The 18,061-nt window shown below is 41.5% G+C and overlaps 1 protein-coding gene across 1 annotated transcript in view; it reads right to left on the minus strand.

Moving 5' to 3' along the window:
- Positions 1–16,757, minus strand: part of UMAD1 (UBAP1-MVB12-associated (UMA) domain containing 1) — a 275,271-nt gene extending 258,514 nt beyond the window's left edge. The window contains exons 1-2 of the mRNA XM_070368863.1: positions 16,731–16,757; positions 15,921–16,001 (exon numbers count right to left, since the gene is read on the minus strand). Coding sequence (XP_070224964.1) covers positions 15,921–16,001; positions 16,731–16,757 — 108 coding nt within the window. The remainder of the gene's footprint in view (positions 1–15,920; positions 16,002–16,730) is intronic.
- Between the last annotated feature and the right edge of the window lie 1,304 nt (positions 16,758–18,061).

Raw genomic sequence — 18,061 nt, forward strand, 5'->3', positions numbered from 1 at the left:
ATTTTTTATCATGCCGCATGAAACTGAAGCCACCTGAGAAAAGAAAAGAAGGCACTACACACACCCTCCAGAGCTGGTTATCTGATTCAGACACTCAGGGCTGTATTCATGGTAAAACTGCAGCCAGATTTAAAGCCCTATCAGGCAAATATCTATATTGGTGAGATTACTGTGCACTGCCCCCTCCATACACACACAGCCTCTCGCCTCTTTGTCCTTACATCTTTGTACATTCCAATCCCGAAGAAAGGCAATGCCAAAGAATGCTCAAACTACCGCACAACTGCACTCATCTCACACGCTAGTAAAGTAATGCTCAAAATTCTCCAAGCCAGGCTTCAGCAATACGTGAACCGTGAACTTCCAGATGTTCAAGCTGGTTTTAGAAAAGGCAGAGGAACCAGAGATCAAATTGCCAACATCCACTGGATCATCAAAAAAGCAAGAGAGTTCCAGAAAAACATCAATTTCTCCTTTATAGACTATGCCAAAGCCTTTGACTGTGTGGATCACAATAAACTGTGGAAAATTCTGAAAGAGACGGGCATACCAAACCACCTGACCTGTCTCTTGAGAAACCTGTACGCAGGTCAGGAAGCAACACTTAGAACTGGACACGGAACAACAGACTGGTTCCAAACAGGAAAAGGAGTACGTCAAGGCTGTATACTGTCACCTTGCTTATTGAACTTATATGCAGAGTACATCATGAGAAATGCTGGGCTGGAAGAAGCACAAGCTGGAATCAAGATTGCCGGGAGAAATGTCAATAACCTCAGATATGCAGATGACACCACCCTTATGGCAGAAAGTGAAGAAATAAGAGCCTCTTGATGAAAGTGAAAGAGGAGAGTGAAAAAGTTGACTTAAAGCTCAGCATTCAGAAAACTAAGATCATGGCATCCAGTCCCATCACTTCATGGCAAATAGATGGCGAAACAGTGGAAACAGTGGTTGACTTTATTTTTCTGGGCTCCAAAATCACTGCAGATGGTGACTGCAGCCATGAAATTAAAAGATGCTTATTACTTGGAAGGAAAGTTATGACCAACCTAGACAGCATATTAAAAAGCAGAGACATTACTTTGCCAACAAAGGTCCATCTAGTCAAGGCTATGGTTTTTCCAGTGGTCATGTATGGATGTGAGAGTTGGACTGTGAAGAAAGCTGAGAGCCGAAGAATTGATGCTTTTGAACTGTGGTGTTGGAGAAGATTCTTGAGGGTCCCTTGGACTGCAAGGAGATCCAACCAGTCCATTCTGAAGGAGATCAGTGCTGGGTGTTCTTTGGAAAGACTGATGTTGAAGCTGAAACTCCAATACTTTGGCCACCTGATGTGAAGACCTAACTCATTTGAAAAGACCCTGATGCTGGGAAAGACTGAAGGTAGAAGGGGACGACAGAGTTTGAGATGGCTGGATGGCATCACCAACTCGATGGACATGGGTTTGGATGGACTCCAGGAGTTGGTGATGGACAGGGAGGCCTGGTGTGCTGCAGTTCATGGGGTCGCAAAGAGTGGGACACGACTGAACAACTGAACTGAACTGAACTTTGTACATTCAGCTTTATATATTTGGGCAGGGCAACAACTCCTAGAAAACAACTGGGAAAGAAGCTAAAGGGAACTGGGGAGAACACGTACCATTCTGAGGACAGTCCCTATTAGCAAAGTGATACAAGAGACAGCAAAGCAGAATTCCTCGTGGCATCAAGTGCCCCACATTTCAGTTTCATATATTCTGCCCATATCAGAATATCCAGGCCAAACTTGCCTGTTGTAACAGCCAAGTGTGGCTTGGAGTACAAAATGAAGCAGGGCAAAGGCTAATAGAGTTTTGCCAAGAGAATGAACTGGTCATAGCAAACACTCTCTTCCAATAACACAAGAGATGACTCTATACATGAACATCACCGATGGTCAATACTGAAATCAGATTGATTATATTCTTTGCAGCCAAAGATGGAGAGGCTCTATACAAACAGCAAAGACAAGACCAGGAGCTGACTACGGCTCAGATCATGAGCTCCTTATTGCCAAATTCAGACCTAAATTAAAAAAAGTAGGGAAAACCACTAGGTCATTTAAGTATGACCTAAATCAAATCTCATGATTATAGAGTGGAAGTGACAAATAGATTGAAGGGATTAGATCTGATAGAGTGCCTGAAGAACTACACGAGGTTCGTAACACTGCAGGAGACAATGAACAAAACCTCGCCCACAAAAGCAATGCAAAAAAGCAAAATGGCTGTCTGAGGAGGCCTTACAAATAGCTGTGAAAAGAAGAGAAGAAAAAAGCAAAGGAGAAAAGGAAAGATACACGCATTGAATGCAGAGTTCCAAAGAATAGCAAGGAGAGATAAGAAAGCCTTCCTCAGTGAACAATGCAAAGAAACAGAGGAAAACTATCTAATGAAAACAATAGAGGAAAACAATGGGAAAGAACTAGAGAGCTCTTCAAGAAAGAGATAACCAGGGAACATTTTATCCAAAGATGGGCACAAAAAAGGACAGAATGCACCTAACAGAAGAAGATATTAAGAAGTGGCAAGAATACACAGATGAACTATACAAAAAAGATCTTAATGACCTGGATAACCACGATGGTGTGCTCACTCACCTAGAGCCAGGCATCCAAGAGTGCAAAGTCTTGTGGGCCTTAGGACGCATCATTGTGAACAAAGCTAGTGGAGGTGATGGAATTCCAGTTGAACTATTTCAAATCCTCAAAGATGATGCTGTGAAAGTACTGCACTCAGTATGCCAGCAAATTTGGAAAACTCGGCCACAGGACTGGAAAAGGTTAGTCTGCATTCCAATCTCAAAGAAGGGCAATGCCAAAGAATGTTCAAACTGCTGCACAAATGTACTCATTTCACATGCTAGCAAGACCATGCTCAAAATACTCCAAGCTAGTCTTCAACAGTACATGAACTGAGAACCTCCAGATGTACAAGCTGGATTTAGAAAAGGCAGAGGAACCAGTGATTAAATTGCCAATATCCTCTGGATTATAGAAAAAGCACGGGAAATCCAGAGAGACATCTACTTCTGCTTCATTGATTACGCTAAAGCCTTTGACTGTGTGGATCACAACAAGCTTTGGAAAATTCTTCAAGAGATGGGAATACCAGAACACCTTATCTGCCTCCTAAGAAACCTGTATGCAGGACAAGAAGCAATGTTAGAAGCCGACATGGAACAATGGACTGGTTCAAAATTGCGAAAAGATTACATCGAGGCTATATACTGTCACTCTGCTTATTAACTTATATGCAGGGTACATCATGAGAAATGCCAGGCTGGATGAAGCACAAGCTAGAATAAAGATTTCTGGGAGAAATATCAATCACTTCACATATACAGATGACATCACCCTTATGGCAGAAAGCAAAGAACTAAAGGGCCTTTCAATGAAGGTGAAAGAGGAAAGTGAAAAAGCTGGCTTAAAATTCAACATTCAAAAAATGAAGATCATGGTATCTGACCCCATCACTTCATCATAAATAGATGGGGAAACAGTGACAGACTTTATTTTCTCGGGCTCCAAAATCACTGCAGATGGTAACTGCAGCCATGAAATTAAAAGACACCTGCTCATTGGAAGAAAAGCTATGACCAACCTGGAAAATATATTAAAAAGCAGAGACATTACTTTGCTGACAAAGGTCTATCTTGTAAAAGCTATGGTTTTTCCAGTAGTCATGTATGGATGTGAGACTTGGACTATAAAGAAGCCTGAGTGCTGAAGAATTGTTACTTTTGAACTATGGTGTTGGAGAAGACTCTTGAGAGCCCCTTGGACTGCAAGGAGATCCAACCAGTCCATCCTAAAGGAAATCAGTCCTGAATATTCATTAGAAGGACTATGCGGAAGCTGAAACTCCAATACTTGGACCACCTGATTCAAAGAACTGACTCACTGGAAAAGACCCCGATGCTGGGAAAGATTGAAGGCAGGAGGAGAAGGGGATGACAGAGGATGAGATGGTTGATTGATATCATAGACTCAAAGGACATGAGTTTGAGCAAACTCAGGGAGACAGTGAAGAACAGGGAAGCCTGGCATGCTGCAGTCCATGCGGTCACAAAGACTGACTGAACAACAAAACCAGAACATCAAGCAGGGAGGGTAAGTCAAGATTTTATCTGATCAAAAGCCTTCTAGAAACTGTGATTTGTTCAGGTACTTGTGTAGGTCAACCTGCCCTGAGTTGTAGATCAGAGTAGATGGTAAATGAGTCAGTTTGTTGGAAACATATCTGGCAGGTTTCACTTTCTAAAATTTAAAAAAAAAAAAAAAGGAGAAGAAAAACACAAGCTGTGTGAAAAAGAAAATATTTCAGTTAAGAAAAAGGAAGAGCCTATGAAATCTGCAAAGACAGAGCTTACTGGATATAATGATGGAGCGATAAGAGAAGTCTGGAAAAAGTTTGGCATCCTCAAGACAAGGCCTTTAAATCTGGCAAAAAGAAAAAACAAGATTAAATGGAAAAAAAAAGATTAAATGGAAAAGCAACAGGAAAAGATGAAAAGACAAGGAATGAGATTAAAAAAAAAAAAAACTGAATAAGAAAAAAAAGAAACTGATCCAAGAAAGAAATGATATCAGAAAAGAACTGGTTGGCTTACAGGCAGGAATGTAAGAAAATAAAGTTCATTCAAAGACTTAAAAGGTTGGAAGAAGCAACTAAGTTCTCAACGCGAACAGCTAAAACTAAAACTGAGAACGCCTCTGAAGGAAGAGCAGATAACTAAATCTCAGTCTTTTTTTTTTTTAATTTTATTTTATTTTTAAACTTTACATAGTTGTATTAGTTTTGCCAAATATCAAAATGAATCCATCACAGGTATACATGTGCTCCCCATCCTGAACCCTCCTCACTCCTCCCTCCCCATACCATCCCTCTGGGTCATCCCAGTGCACTAGCCCCAAGCATCCAGTATCGTGCATTGAACCTGGACTGGCATCTCGTTTCATACATGATATTTTACATGTTTCAATGCCATTCTCCCAAATCTTCCCACCCTCTCCCTCTCCCACAGAGTCCATAAGACTGTTCCATACATCAGCGTCACTTTTGCTGTCTCGTACACAGGGTTATTGTTATCATCTTTCTAAATTCCATATATATGCATTAGTATACTGTATTGGTGTTTTTCCTTCTGGCTTACTTCACTCTGTATAATAGGCTCCAGTTTCATCCACCTCATTAGAACTGATTCAAATGTATTCTTTTTAATGGCTGAGTAATACTCCATTGTGTATATGTACCACAGCTTTCTTATCCATTCATCTGCTGATGGACATCTAGGTTGTTTCCATGTCCTGGCTATTATAAACAGTGCTGCGATGAACATTGGGGTACACATGTCTCTTTCCCTTCTGGTTTCCTCAGTGTGTATGCCCAGCAGTGGGATTGCTAGATCGTAAGGCAGTTCTATTTCCAGTTTTTTAAGGAATCTCCACACTGTTCTCCATAGTGGCTGTACTAGTTTGCATTCCCACCAACAGTGTAAGAGGGTTCCCTTTCCTCCACACCCTCTCCAACATTTATTATTGTAGACTTTTGGATCGCAGCCATTCTGACTGGTGTGAAATGGTACCTCATAGTGGTCTTGATTTGCATTTCTCTGATAATGAGTGATGTTGAGCATCTTTTCATGTGTTTGTTAGCCATCTGTATGTCTTCTCAGTCTTGGTAAGGAACAAGTCAAGGATATAATCATCAACCTGATACTAAAGCCTCAGCTGGCATGAAAATGTGTGCGTGTGTGTTAGTTGCTTGGTTGTGTCTGACTCTAAGACCCCATGGACTGTAGCCCACCAGGCTCCTCTGTCCATGGGCTTCTCCAGGCAGGAATACTGGAGTGGGTTACCATGCCCTTCTCCAAGAGATCTTCCCAATGCATGGGTCGAACCCAAGTCTCCTGAATTGGCGGGCTGATTCTTTACCACTGAGCCACCAGGGAAGCCCTTCACTTAGGACACGAAGGGTGAAGGCATAGAGACGAAGCAGGATAGTGTCCAACTGGAGCCTTACAGAGAAAAGATACCATTGGATAAATAAAGGGGGACACATTTAAGGGTGAAAGATGAGAAATGCAGCGGATCTAAGAGTTACAGTTACAGTTATATAACTATAGTTATAAGTGAAGTCGCTCAGTCATGTCTGACTCTTTGTGACTCCACAGACTGTAGTCTACCAGGCTCCTCTGTCCATGGGATGTTCCAGGCAATAGTACTGGAGTGGATTGCCATTTCCTTCTTCAGGGAATCTTCCCAACCCAGGGCTCGAACCCTGGTCTCCCGCATTGTAGACAGTTAAAAAATTGTAGATCTAGCTACAGATACTTGAAGCTCACTACAATCAAATAGATAAGTAACCAATAAAATTTTGGACAGCTGTGCTGCCATAGTGACTACCAGTCTGGATTAAAGGACTATGACTACTGGATATTTACAACAACACTGCAGACAGAAAGCTACCAGAGCAAAGTGCTAATCCGCCAAGGAGGGTCTACTCTCCAGTGCTTACTTCACTGGTAGCCAAGGAAGTTACTGGAAAAGGAAGGAACTCCAAGAGGGTAGAGCCAATGGGGCTGGAGACTGCTGGGGAGGTAGGGTGGCCTCCCGGGAAGCCAAATCTAGGCATAATTAGTTAACATTCTCCAACCCAAGGCGGGGGCTCCCCCAAGATGCCTGCTCAGTGGGATGCCAGAACTGCCCTCATCTGCGCCTGCCGTCAATCCCCCACCCCCACCTTTCTGGGTGAGAGCAGTTTGGGCATTACCTCTCCCAGTTACAGGACGGGGCAGAAGGACAGACCGCGGGTCTCTTTAGTTCACGAAGTTGCCACACCAAGAGCGCCACATCTGAACCTGATGAAGACATACTGACCTTAGAGCATGTTGCCATGAATGACTGGGACAAAAGGTTAAAGCACCTCCTCGGGAAGGGGTGAGTTGTTTTGCCTACAGTAGGGAGAGAGACCTGAGTACACAGTGACCACAGATGAGAACCGTGGAACCATCAGGCTCTCGACCTTCTATCAGGAGACATATCAGGACTGCAGTTTTCTACCCCTTTGGAGGTCAATGTGGCAATGTCCCTTGTTCAGTTCACTGCCACATGCTGTTAGAGTTCTAGAACAAGGAGCTTTGTGGACACAGAGAGAGGTGCTTCAAAAAGTGTTTCCTGATTTTAGCAAACAGAATTCAGCAACACATCAAAAAGCACATACACCATGATCAAATTGGGTTTATTCCAGGGGTGCAAGGATTCTTCAAAATATGCAAATCAATCACTGTGACACACCATATTAACAAATCGAAAGATAAAAACCATATGATCATCTCAAGAGATGCAGAAAAAGCCTTTGACAAAATTCAGCCCCCATTAATGATTAAAACTCTTCCAAAAATGGGCATAGAAGGAACCTACCTCAACATAGCAAAGGCCATATATGATAAGCCTACAGCAAACATTTTTCTTGATGGTGAAAAACTGAAAGCATTCCCTCTAAGATCAGGAACAAGACAAGGGTGTCCACTTTCACCACTATTATTCAACATAGTTCTGGAAATCCAAGCTATAACAATCAGAAAAGAAAAAGAAAGAAAAGTAACCCAGATCAAAAAAGAAGTAAATAAAGCTCTCACTGTTTGCAGATGACATGATACTGTACGTAGAAAACCCTAAAGATAGTATCAGAAAATCACTAGAGCTAATCACTGAATTTAGCAAAGTTTCAGGATACATATCAATACACAGAAATCAGTTGCATTTCTATATACTAACAATGAAAAACCAGAAAGACAAATTAAGGAATCAATCCCATTCACCATTCGAACAAAAATGAATTAAATATCTAGGAATAAACTTACCTAAAGAGACAAAATAACTGTACACAGAAAAATGTAAGACACTAATGAAAGAAATCAAAGATGATATAAGTAGATGGAGAGATAGTCCATGTTCCTGGCTAGGAAGAATCAATATCATGAAAATGACTATACTACCAAATGCCATCCACAGATTCAATGTAATCCCTATCAAATTACCAATGGCATTTTTCACAGAACTAGAACAAAAAGTTTCACAATTCATATAGAAACACAAAAGATCCCCAACAGCCAAAGCAGTCTTGAGAAAGAAGAATGGAACTGAAGGAATCAACCTTCCTGACTTCAGATTATACTACAAAACTACAGTCATCAAGACAGTATGGTACTGGCACAAAAACTGAAATATAGACCAATGGAATGAGATAGAAAGCCCAGAAATAAAGCCATGTACCTATGGGCACCTTATTTTTGACAAAGGAGGCAAGAATATACAATGGGGCAAAGATAGCCTCTTCAATAAATGGTGCTGGGAAAACTGGACAGCTACATGTAAAAGAAGGAAAGTAGAACACTTCCTAACACCATACACAAAGATAAACTCAACATGGATTAAAGACCTAAATGTAAGACCAGAAACTATACAATTTTTAGAGGAACAGAACACTTGAGACAGAACATTCGAAGACATAAATCAAAGCAAGATCCTCTATGACCCACCTCCTAGAGTAATGGAAATAAGAACAAAAGTAAACAAGTAGGACCTGATTAAACTTAAAAGCTTTTGCACAGCAAAGGAAACTATAAGCAAGGTGAAAAGACAACCCTCAGAATGGGAGAAAATAATAGCAAATGGAACAACTGACAAAGGATTAATTTCCAAAATATACAAGCAACTCATACAACTCAATGCCAAAAAAACAAACACCCCAATCAAATAGTGGGGAAAAGATCTAAATAGACATTTATCCAAAGAAGACATACAGATGGCTAACAAACACATGAAAAGATGTTCAACATTGCTCATTATTAGAGAAATGCGAATCAAAACCACAATGGGATATCACCTCACACCAGTCAAGATGGCCGTCATCAAAAAGTCTACAAACAATAAATGCTGGAGAGGATGTGGAGAAAAGGGAACCCTCTTGCACTGTTGGTGGGAGTGTAAATTGATACAGCCACTATGGAAGATGGTATGAAGACTCCTTCAAAAACTGAAAATAAAACCACCATCAGTTCAGTTCAGTTCAGTCGCTCAGTCGTGTTCGACTCTTTGAGACCCCATGAATTGCAGCACGCCAGGCCTCCCTGTCCATCACCAACTCCCAGAGTTCACTCAAACTCACATCCATCGAGTCAGTGATGCTATCCAGCCATCTCATCCTCTGTCCTCCCATTCTCCTCCTCCCCACAATCCCTCCCAGCATCAGAGTCTTTTGCAATGAGTCAACTCTTCACATGAAATATGACCCAGCAATCCCACTCCTAGGCATATACCCTGAGGAAATCAAAATTGAAAAAGATACATGTATCCATTGTTCTTTGCAACATTGTTTACAATAGCTAGAACAAGGAAGCAACATAGATGTCCATCAATAGATGAGTGGATAAAGAAGTTGTGGTACACAGTGGAATATTACTCAGCCATAAAAGGGATGCATTTGAGTCAGTTCTAATGAGGTGGATAAACCTAGAGCCTATTACACAGAGTGACGTAAGTCAGAAAGAGAAAGATAAATATTATATTCTAATGCATATATACAGAATCTAGAAAAATGGTACTAAAAAATATACTTACAGGGCAGCAATGAAGTCCGAAATGCAATACTTGGATGCAATCTCAAAAACGACAGAATGATCTCTGTTTGTTTCCAAGGCAAACCATTCAATATCATGGTAATCCAAGTCTATGCCCCGACCAATAATGCTGAAGAAGGTGAAGTTGAACAGTTCTATGAAGACCTACAAGACCTCTTAGAACTAACATGCAAAAATGATGTGCTTTTCATTATAGGGGACTGGAATACAAAAGTAGGAAGTCAAGAAACACCTGGAATAACAGGCAAATTTGGCCTTGGAGTACAGAATGAAGCAGGGCAAAGGCTAATAGAGTTTTGCCAAGAGAACACACTGGTCATAGCAAACACCCTCTTCCAACAACGCAAGAGAAGACTCTACACATGGACATCACTAGATGGTCAATACTGAAATCAGATTGATTATATTCTTTGCAGCCAAAGATGGAGAAACTCTATACAGACAGCAAAAATAAGACCAGGAGCTGACTGTGGCTCAGATCATGAACTCCTTATTGCCAAATTCAGACTGAAATTGAAGAAAGTCTAGACCATTCAGGTATGACCTAAATCAAATCCCTTATAATTATACAGTTGAAGTGAGAAATAGATTTAAGGGACTAGATCTGATAGAGTGCCTGATGAACTATGGACAGAGGTTGTGATATCGTATAGGAGATAGGAATCAAGACCATTTCCAAGAAAAAGAAATGCAAAAAAGCAAAATGGCTGTCTGAGGAGGCCTGACAAATAGCTGTGAAAAGAAGAGAAGAAAAAAGCAAAGGAGAAAAGGAAAGATATACCCATTGAATGCAGAGTTCCAAAGAATAGCAAGGAGAGATAAGAAAGCCTTCCTCAGCGATCAATGCAAATAGAAGAAAACAATAGAACAAGAAAGACTAGAGATCTCTTAAAAGAAAATTAGAGACACCAAGGGAACATTTCATGCAAAGACCAGCTCAATAAAGGACAGAAATGGTATGCACCTAACAGAAGCAGAAGATATTAAGAAGAGGTGGAAGGAATACACAGAAGAACTATACAAAAAAGATCTTCATGACCCAGATAATCACGATGGTATGATCACTCACCTAGAGCCAGACATCCTGGAATATGAAGTCAAGTGGGCCTTAGGAAGTATCACTACGAACAAAGCTAGTAGAGGTGATGGAATTCCAGTTGAGCTATTTCAAATCCTCAAAGATGATGCTGTGAAAGTGCTGCACTCAATATGCCAGCAAATATGGAAAACTCAGCAGTGGCCACAGGACTGGAAAAGGTGAGTTTTCATTCCAATCCCAAAGAAAGGCAACGCCAAAGAATGCTCAAACTACCACACAATTGCACTCATCTCACACGCTAGTAAAGTCATGCTCAAAATTCTCCAAGCCAGGCTTCAGCAATATGTGAACCGTGAACTTCCTGATGGTCAAGCTGGTTTTAGAAAAGGCAGAGGAACCAGAGATCAAATTGCCAACATCTGCTGGATCATGGAAAAAGCAAGAGAGTTCCAGAAAATCATCTATTTCTGCTTTATAGACTACACCAAAGTCTTTGACGGTGTAGATCACAATAAATTGTAGAAAATTCTGAAAGAGATGGGCATACCAGGCCACCTGACCTGCCTCTTCAGAAACCTATATGCAGGTCAGGAAGTAACAGTTAGAACTGGACATGGAACAACAGACTGGTTCCAAATAGGAAAAGGAGTACATCAAGGCTGTATACTGTCACCCTGCTTATTTAACTTATATGCAGAGTACATCATGAGAAACGCTGGGCTGGAGGAAGCACAAGCTGGAATCAAGATTGTCAGGAGAAATATCAATAACCTCAGATATACAGATGACACCACCCTTATGGCAGAAAGTGAAGAACTAAGAGCCTTTTGATGAAAGTGAAAGAGGAGAGTGAAAAAGTTGGCTTAAAGCTCAACATTCAGAAAACGAAGATCATGGCATCTGGTCCCATCACTTCATGGCAAACAGATGGGGAAACGGTGGAAACAGTGGCTGACTTTATTTTGGGGGGTTCCAAAATCACTGTAGATGGTGATTGCAGCCATGAAATTAAAAGACACTTACTCCTTGGAAGGAAAGTTATGACCAACCTAGACAGCATGTTGAAAAGCAGAGACGTCACTTTGCCAACAAAGGTCTGTCTAGTCAAGGCTATGGTTTTTCCAGTAGTCATGTATGGATGTGAGAGTTGGACTGTGAAGAAAGCTGAGAGCCGAAGAATTGATGCTTTTGAACTGTAGTGTTGGAGAAGACTTCTGAGAGTCCCTTGAACTGCAAGGAGATCCAACGAGTCCATCCTAAAGGAGATCAGTCCTGAGTGTTCACTGGAAGGACGGATGTTGAAGCTGAAACTCCAATACTTTGGCCACCTGATGTGAAGAACTGACTCATTTGAAAAGACCCTGATGCTGGGAAAGATTGAATGCGGGAGGAGAAGGGGACGACAGAGGATGAGATGGTTAGACGGCATCACCAACTTAATGGACATGAGTCTGAGTGAACTCCGGGATTTGGTGATGGACAGGGAGGCCTGGTGTGCTGCAGTTCATGGGGTTGCAAGGAGTCAGACATGACTGAGCAACTGAACTGAACTGAATGAAAAAAAGACATAGATAAAAGACTTATGGACATGGGGAGAGGGGAGGAGAGGGTGAGATGTATGGAAAGAGTAACATGGAAACTTACATTACCATATGTCAAAATAGATAGCCAACCGGAATTTGCTGTATGGCTCAGCAAACTCAAACAGGGGCTCTGTATCAACCTAGCGGGATGAGATGGGGAGGAAGATGCGAGGGAGTTTCAAAAGGGAGGGGTTATATGTATACCTATGGCTGGTTCATGTTGAGGTTTGACAGAAAACAGTAAAATTCTGTAAAGCAATTATCCTTTAATAGAAAAATAAATTAATTTTTTAAAAAAAGAAGGTAGGGAACAAAATAAGTAAACTTTAGAGCTAGACAAAAAAAGGAAAGTGGTTCCTGTTCTAACAAACAAAGGAAAAGCCTTTAAGAGAAGGACTCAAACTTCAATACATTTTCCTGTCTGGCCGTAAGACAGAAATGGGACAAACATAAAAATCAGAAAAGCACTTCTCATGAGTCATACTCAAGCCCCCAAAGTTTAGAAACATTGTTATAAATCTCAGAGCAAACTCAGCAGTAGTGTAAGAATCTTTTTAAATTCAAGTATTTTGTACAGAACTTATAATTCAAATAATTAAGTGAAGCAGTTAAGCTCTCCATAACCTATAAAAAAAGTTAAAACAATACACAGGCTTAAACAGGCTGCCGCAGGTTGTCAACAGTACGACTTCTGTGGCAATGGATACTATTACAGTTTGCTATAATTTATACTTTTAAATTTATAATTTATACTATTTCTAAAACACTAGAAAATCCCAAACATTTCAGAGGAGAGAGAACATAGCTTCCAAGAAGTCAACAACTATCCAAGTATGGAAGAAACAGCTCAGGAATAGGAAAAGGGAAGTAGAGACAGCACAAAAGGGCTCAGCAGGGCAGCAAAGACAGTCTGCTGCCGACAGCCACTGGAAATTGCTCTACAACTGCTACAAAAGTACCCATCACCCTCACCCCTGCTATTCTGCCTACCTGACCACTGTCTTAACTCCTTTAAGATGTTTTTCCATGGGAACATGGTGCCAATTTCACAATCCAACTCTTGGGATTCCCTTGTACCATCAACGCTGCTGACATTAGTGATTCATTCATTCCACTAGGCACCTAATTCAGTCTAACTATATAGCTTTACAGTAATCACTCTGTGCATGAAAAGGCTATGTCTTGAGACACTAAAATCTACAACAAATTACCTTTATCCCATGGTATTTTTTGTGTCATTAAAAACACAAAGTGGTATAAACATTTATCCTAGCAGAGCTGGCAGTACCATTCTGCCATCTTCCCTCCACGAGCTAGTCCCACAGCAGGAAAGTTACATGGCTAGGTCACCACTCCAGCAGCCAGATTTTCTGACCCCACCTAAGACCAGAAACTGGGCAAGGGGAAGGGAGTAACTAAAACCCCGGTAACATCTGCCAGGCTTCTACAATGTGTCAAGCACAGTACCAAAATGCCTTAAAGACTCTATTTCCTATAATCTTACCATCATCCCACCATGTACAAATAATTATGCACATCATGTAAATGAAAGAATTGAAGTTGGTTACATATGGATGCAAGTGTATATGGCTAGTACACAGCAGAGCTAGAATTTTAAACCAAGTCTCTTGGGCACCACAACTGAACGTTTTTCATCAACAAAGCACCAAAGACAAGGAGCCCTTAACAAAGCATTCGTGTTGGACTTCAATAGAATATTTCCTAGTATTAGTCAAAATACGTTTGATCAGTTTCATGATTATCTTTCTAAATCCCTACTTTTCCAAAGCATGCTCAGCTCTGTGTTCTGAAGACACTTGCTAATTCCACAACATCCATGTTTGAGACTTTCACTTAAGAAATAGTCATAAAATATAAAGTAAGTGCTTAGGCCAGATACTAACCGGGCACTAAAAATGCAGCTGCTGCTGCTGCTGCTAAGTCGCTTCAGTCGTGTCCGACTCTGTGAGACCCCATAGACAGCAGCCCACCAAGCTCCCCCATCCCCGGGATTCTGTAGGCAAGAACACTGGAGTGGGTTGCCATTTCCTTCTCCAATGCATGAAAGTGAAAAGTGAAAGTGAAGTCGCTCAGTCGTGTTCAACCCTTAGCGACCCCATGGACCACAGCCTACCAGGCTCCTCCATCCATGGGGTTTTCCAGGCAAGAGTACTGAAGTGGGGTGCCACTGCCTTCCCCAAAAAATGCAGCACTCAACTTATATGTAAGGGGACAAACAGCAACCTGAACCTACCTGATTTTGAAGGCAATCCTGAGCAAAACTAAGAGGGATTTAGGAGCTCCACCCCTAAAGTGCAGAAGGCCTATAGCAGCCCTGGTGCCCCCGGCCAAGCAGATGGGAAGCCCCAAGCATGCATGCTTCTGACATACATGGCTTTGACAGTGGCCTTCTTCTGCTTGTTCCAGCATGTTCCAGCCTCATTTCCTTAGATATGATTTCAGCATTGTAGAAATTGTAAACAGTAAGCAAATTTTACACTTACAGATGGGAGAAATATCAAAATTTATTCTTAAAAAGCCATTATCCCCGGCAGCAACAGTACGGGCTGGCTGAGCTGGGACCCAGCCCAGAAGGCCTCCTAATCCCCAGACGCTGGGGTCCTGGGGCTGCCTCCACACAGAAGGGGATGAAGTGTTCACTGCCCAAGACACAGGTTGAGAGAAAATCCTTGCAAATCACAGATCTGAAATAGGACGCACATTTAGAACATACAAAAAATTCTTAAAATTCAATCATGAGAAAAAAATTCAATAAAAACTGAGCAAAAGCTGCAAAGAGGCATTTTCCCAAAGATGATATGTGATGGCAAAGAACCACATTAAATGATACTCAACATCATTAGTCAACAGGCAAATGCAAATTAAAATCTCAATGGGTTAACACCATATATCCTTTAAAATATCAACACTGTAAAAGGCATGCCATGCCAACTGTTGACAAAAACATGGAGCAACTGGAACTCTTGGATGCTGTGGTACAACCACTCTGGATAACGGTGTGGCCATTTCTTAAGACAAAGTAAAAATACACCTACCATATGACCCAGACTGTCTCCTTTAAGTATTTACCTAAGAAAAACAACAGCGTATGTCCGTATTTATACGCAAACTTTATACAGCTTTTTAGGTAACAGCTCCAAACTGGAAACAACCCACATGTTCAACAATAAATGAAAGAATAAACAAATTGTAGCATACCCATCGGAGAAGGCAATGGCACCCCACTCCAGTACTCTTGCCTGGAAAATCCCATGGACGGAGGAGCCTGGTAAGCTGCTATCTATGGAGTCGCAGAGCCAGACATGACTGAAGCGACTTAGCAGCAGCAGTAGCAGGAGCATACCCATAATACTATTGAGCAATAAAAAGGCATGAAGGGCTAAGATACGCTACAACATGCATGAATCTTGGGAGGGGAAAAAAAAAAAAAACAGGCTGAGTGAAAGAAGCCAGACCACAAAAAACTTGTAGAAAATGCAAACTACATAAAGTGACAGAAAGCAGATGAGGGCCTGCCTAGGGAATGGGAGGTACAGGGAGGGAGAGTGGGAGGGAGGAACTACCACGATCACGAGGAAACTTTTGAGGGGGACAGATATATTCATTACCTCAACTGGAGCGACGGTCTCAGGACACATAAACATGCCAAAACTAATCAAACTGTACACTTCCAACGTGTGCACTTCATCCTGTATTGATAATACCCCAATAAAGCACTGTTTAAATTCCTTATTAGCATGATAATCTAGGTGTATATAAATGCAGTGTGCTGTGCAGAGTCTCTCAGTCCTGTCCAGTCTTTGAGACCCCATGGACTGTGGCCCACCAGGCACCTCTGTCCATGGGAGTCTCCAGGCAAGAATACTGGAGTGGGCTGCCATGCCCTCCTCCAGGATCTTCCCAACCCAGGGATCAAACCCAGGTCTCCCGCATTGCAGGCAAATTCTTTGCCATCTGAGCCACCAAGGAAGCCCATAAATGCTGTAGTTCACAGTTATTCATTGTCTCAAATCTCTTAAATCACTTTGTGCTGTTACAGTTGCAGCCTTCATATTCAAAGCAAGATGCTCCTTTCTCTATGCACTCACATAAAACTGAGAAATGAAAGGACAGCATCTTCACTTCTAATGATACACAGACTGCATATAGAAGGCTACTCTGATCGCTAAGCAGGGCAGATTTTACTGCTCTGAAGGGAAAGTGGATAGCACAAGTAATGTATTTATTTTTCCTATTATTCTAAGATTTACTTTTTAAATAATATTACCCAGGACAAAAGGACTAAAGGTAACCTGATTTTCACAATCTGATCATCTTGTTTCAACAGACTTCTTGATAATGTAAATACATTAAGATAATGTAAATATACTAAGATGTCTATGTAGGACTGACATAAATCAATCCAGGAAATTTTATACTGCTGAAAAACTAAAATCCTGAACCATGTTTAATCTTCCTCTTCTGTATGACGAGTTCTGAATTGCATGGTTACACAAAAGTAATAAAATCTAAATAACAAGTTTCCTAATTTATTCCAAGAGAGACCAAAAAAGACAAAAGTCCATGCTTTGGACAGTTTAATCATAAAAGAGTATATTGCCCCCAAAAGTGTTAAACAGTCCAAAACATTCCAGAAGGCTCAATGAGAAAAGCCCTGTTACATGTGACCAACAGGTAGTCTTGAGTTTAACTTCATTTGATGGGCACGGATGTAAACCAGGAAGAAAAGGGAGGGCTCTCCTGTTAGAAGCTCAGCAGGTACAAAGAGCACAGCGTGCTGAAGGGCAGCAGAGGGCCTCAGCTCACTGGAAGCACAGAGGTAAACAGAAGACTCCAGAAGCAAAGCAGAGGGGCTTCCCTGGTGGTCAGGTGGTTGAGAATTCAACTTCAACACTGTTCAGGGAGCTAAGACCCCACATGCCACATAGCCAAAATACCAAAACATGAAACAGAAGGGATGCACAGCATTGTGAAATAGGATTTAGTCACTCAACTCTACAAATACTGATGGAAAGGAATCAATAAAAGATGATGGAAGCTTCAAGCCTGAGGGAGCAAAGAAAGTGACATTAAGAATAAGAAAAAGAAAGTAGGAAAAGGACGGTTAAGAAAAAAATGATGAACTCCATTTCAGACAAGTTTAGATATAGGGAAGCAAGGACTGGTCCACACGGAAATATGTAAAATGCAGCTGGAAAATAGGACCCAGTGCTCCAATGAACGGAGAAGGCATTGGCACCCCACTCCAGTACTCCTGCCTGGAAAATCCCATGGACAGAGGCCCTGGTGGGCTGCGGTCCATGGGGTCGCTAAGAGTCGGACACGACTGAGCAACTTCACTTCCACTTTTCACTTTCATGCATTGGAGAAGGAAATGGCAACCCACCCAGTGTTCTTGCCTGGAGAATCCCAGGGACGAGGGAGCCTGGTGGGCTGCCATCTCTGGGGTCACACAGAGTCAGACACGACTGAAGCGACTTAGCAGCAGCAGCAGCAGCTCCAATGAAAGGAGTAAGTTGGAATTAGGGAGCTGTTGGCATGTAAGTGGTAGCTGAAATCACAAACATCAGTGGAATTTCAAATGGAAAACAAAACTTCAGGGATTGAGATCATGATTTCTAAGATCTCAAACTATACTATAAAATGCATCCCTTTAATTATCAGCAAATGGATATGGATACTACCATTGCTTCATCATTTTCCAACACATAATACTGGCTGCCATACCAGGACTAAAATATTAACTTGA

This window comes from Bos mutus, chromosome 4 (genome assembly GCF_027580195.1).
Source record: "Bos mutus isolate GX-2022 chromosome 4, NWIPB_WYAK_1.1, whole genome shotgun sequence".
In the NCBI taxonomy this organism is placed as follows: domain Eukaryota; kingdom Metazoa; phylum Chordata; class Mammalia; order Artiodactyla; family Bovidae; genus Bos; species Bos mutus.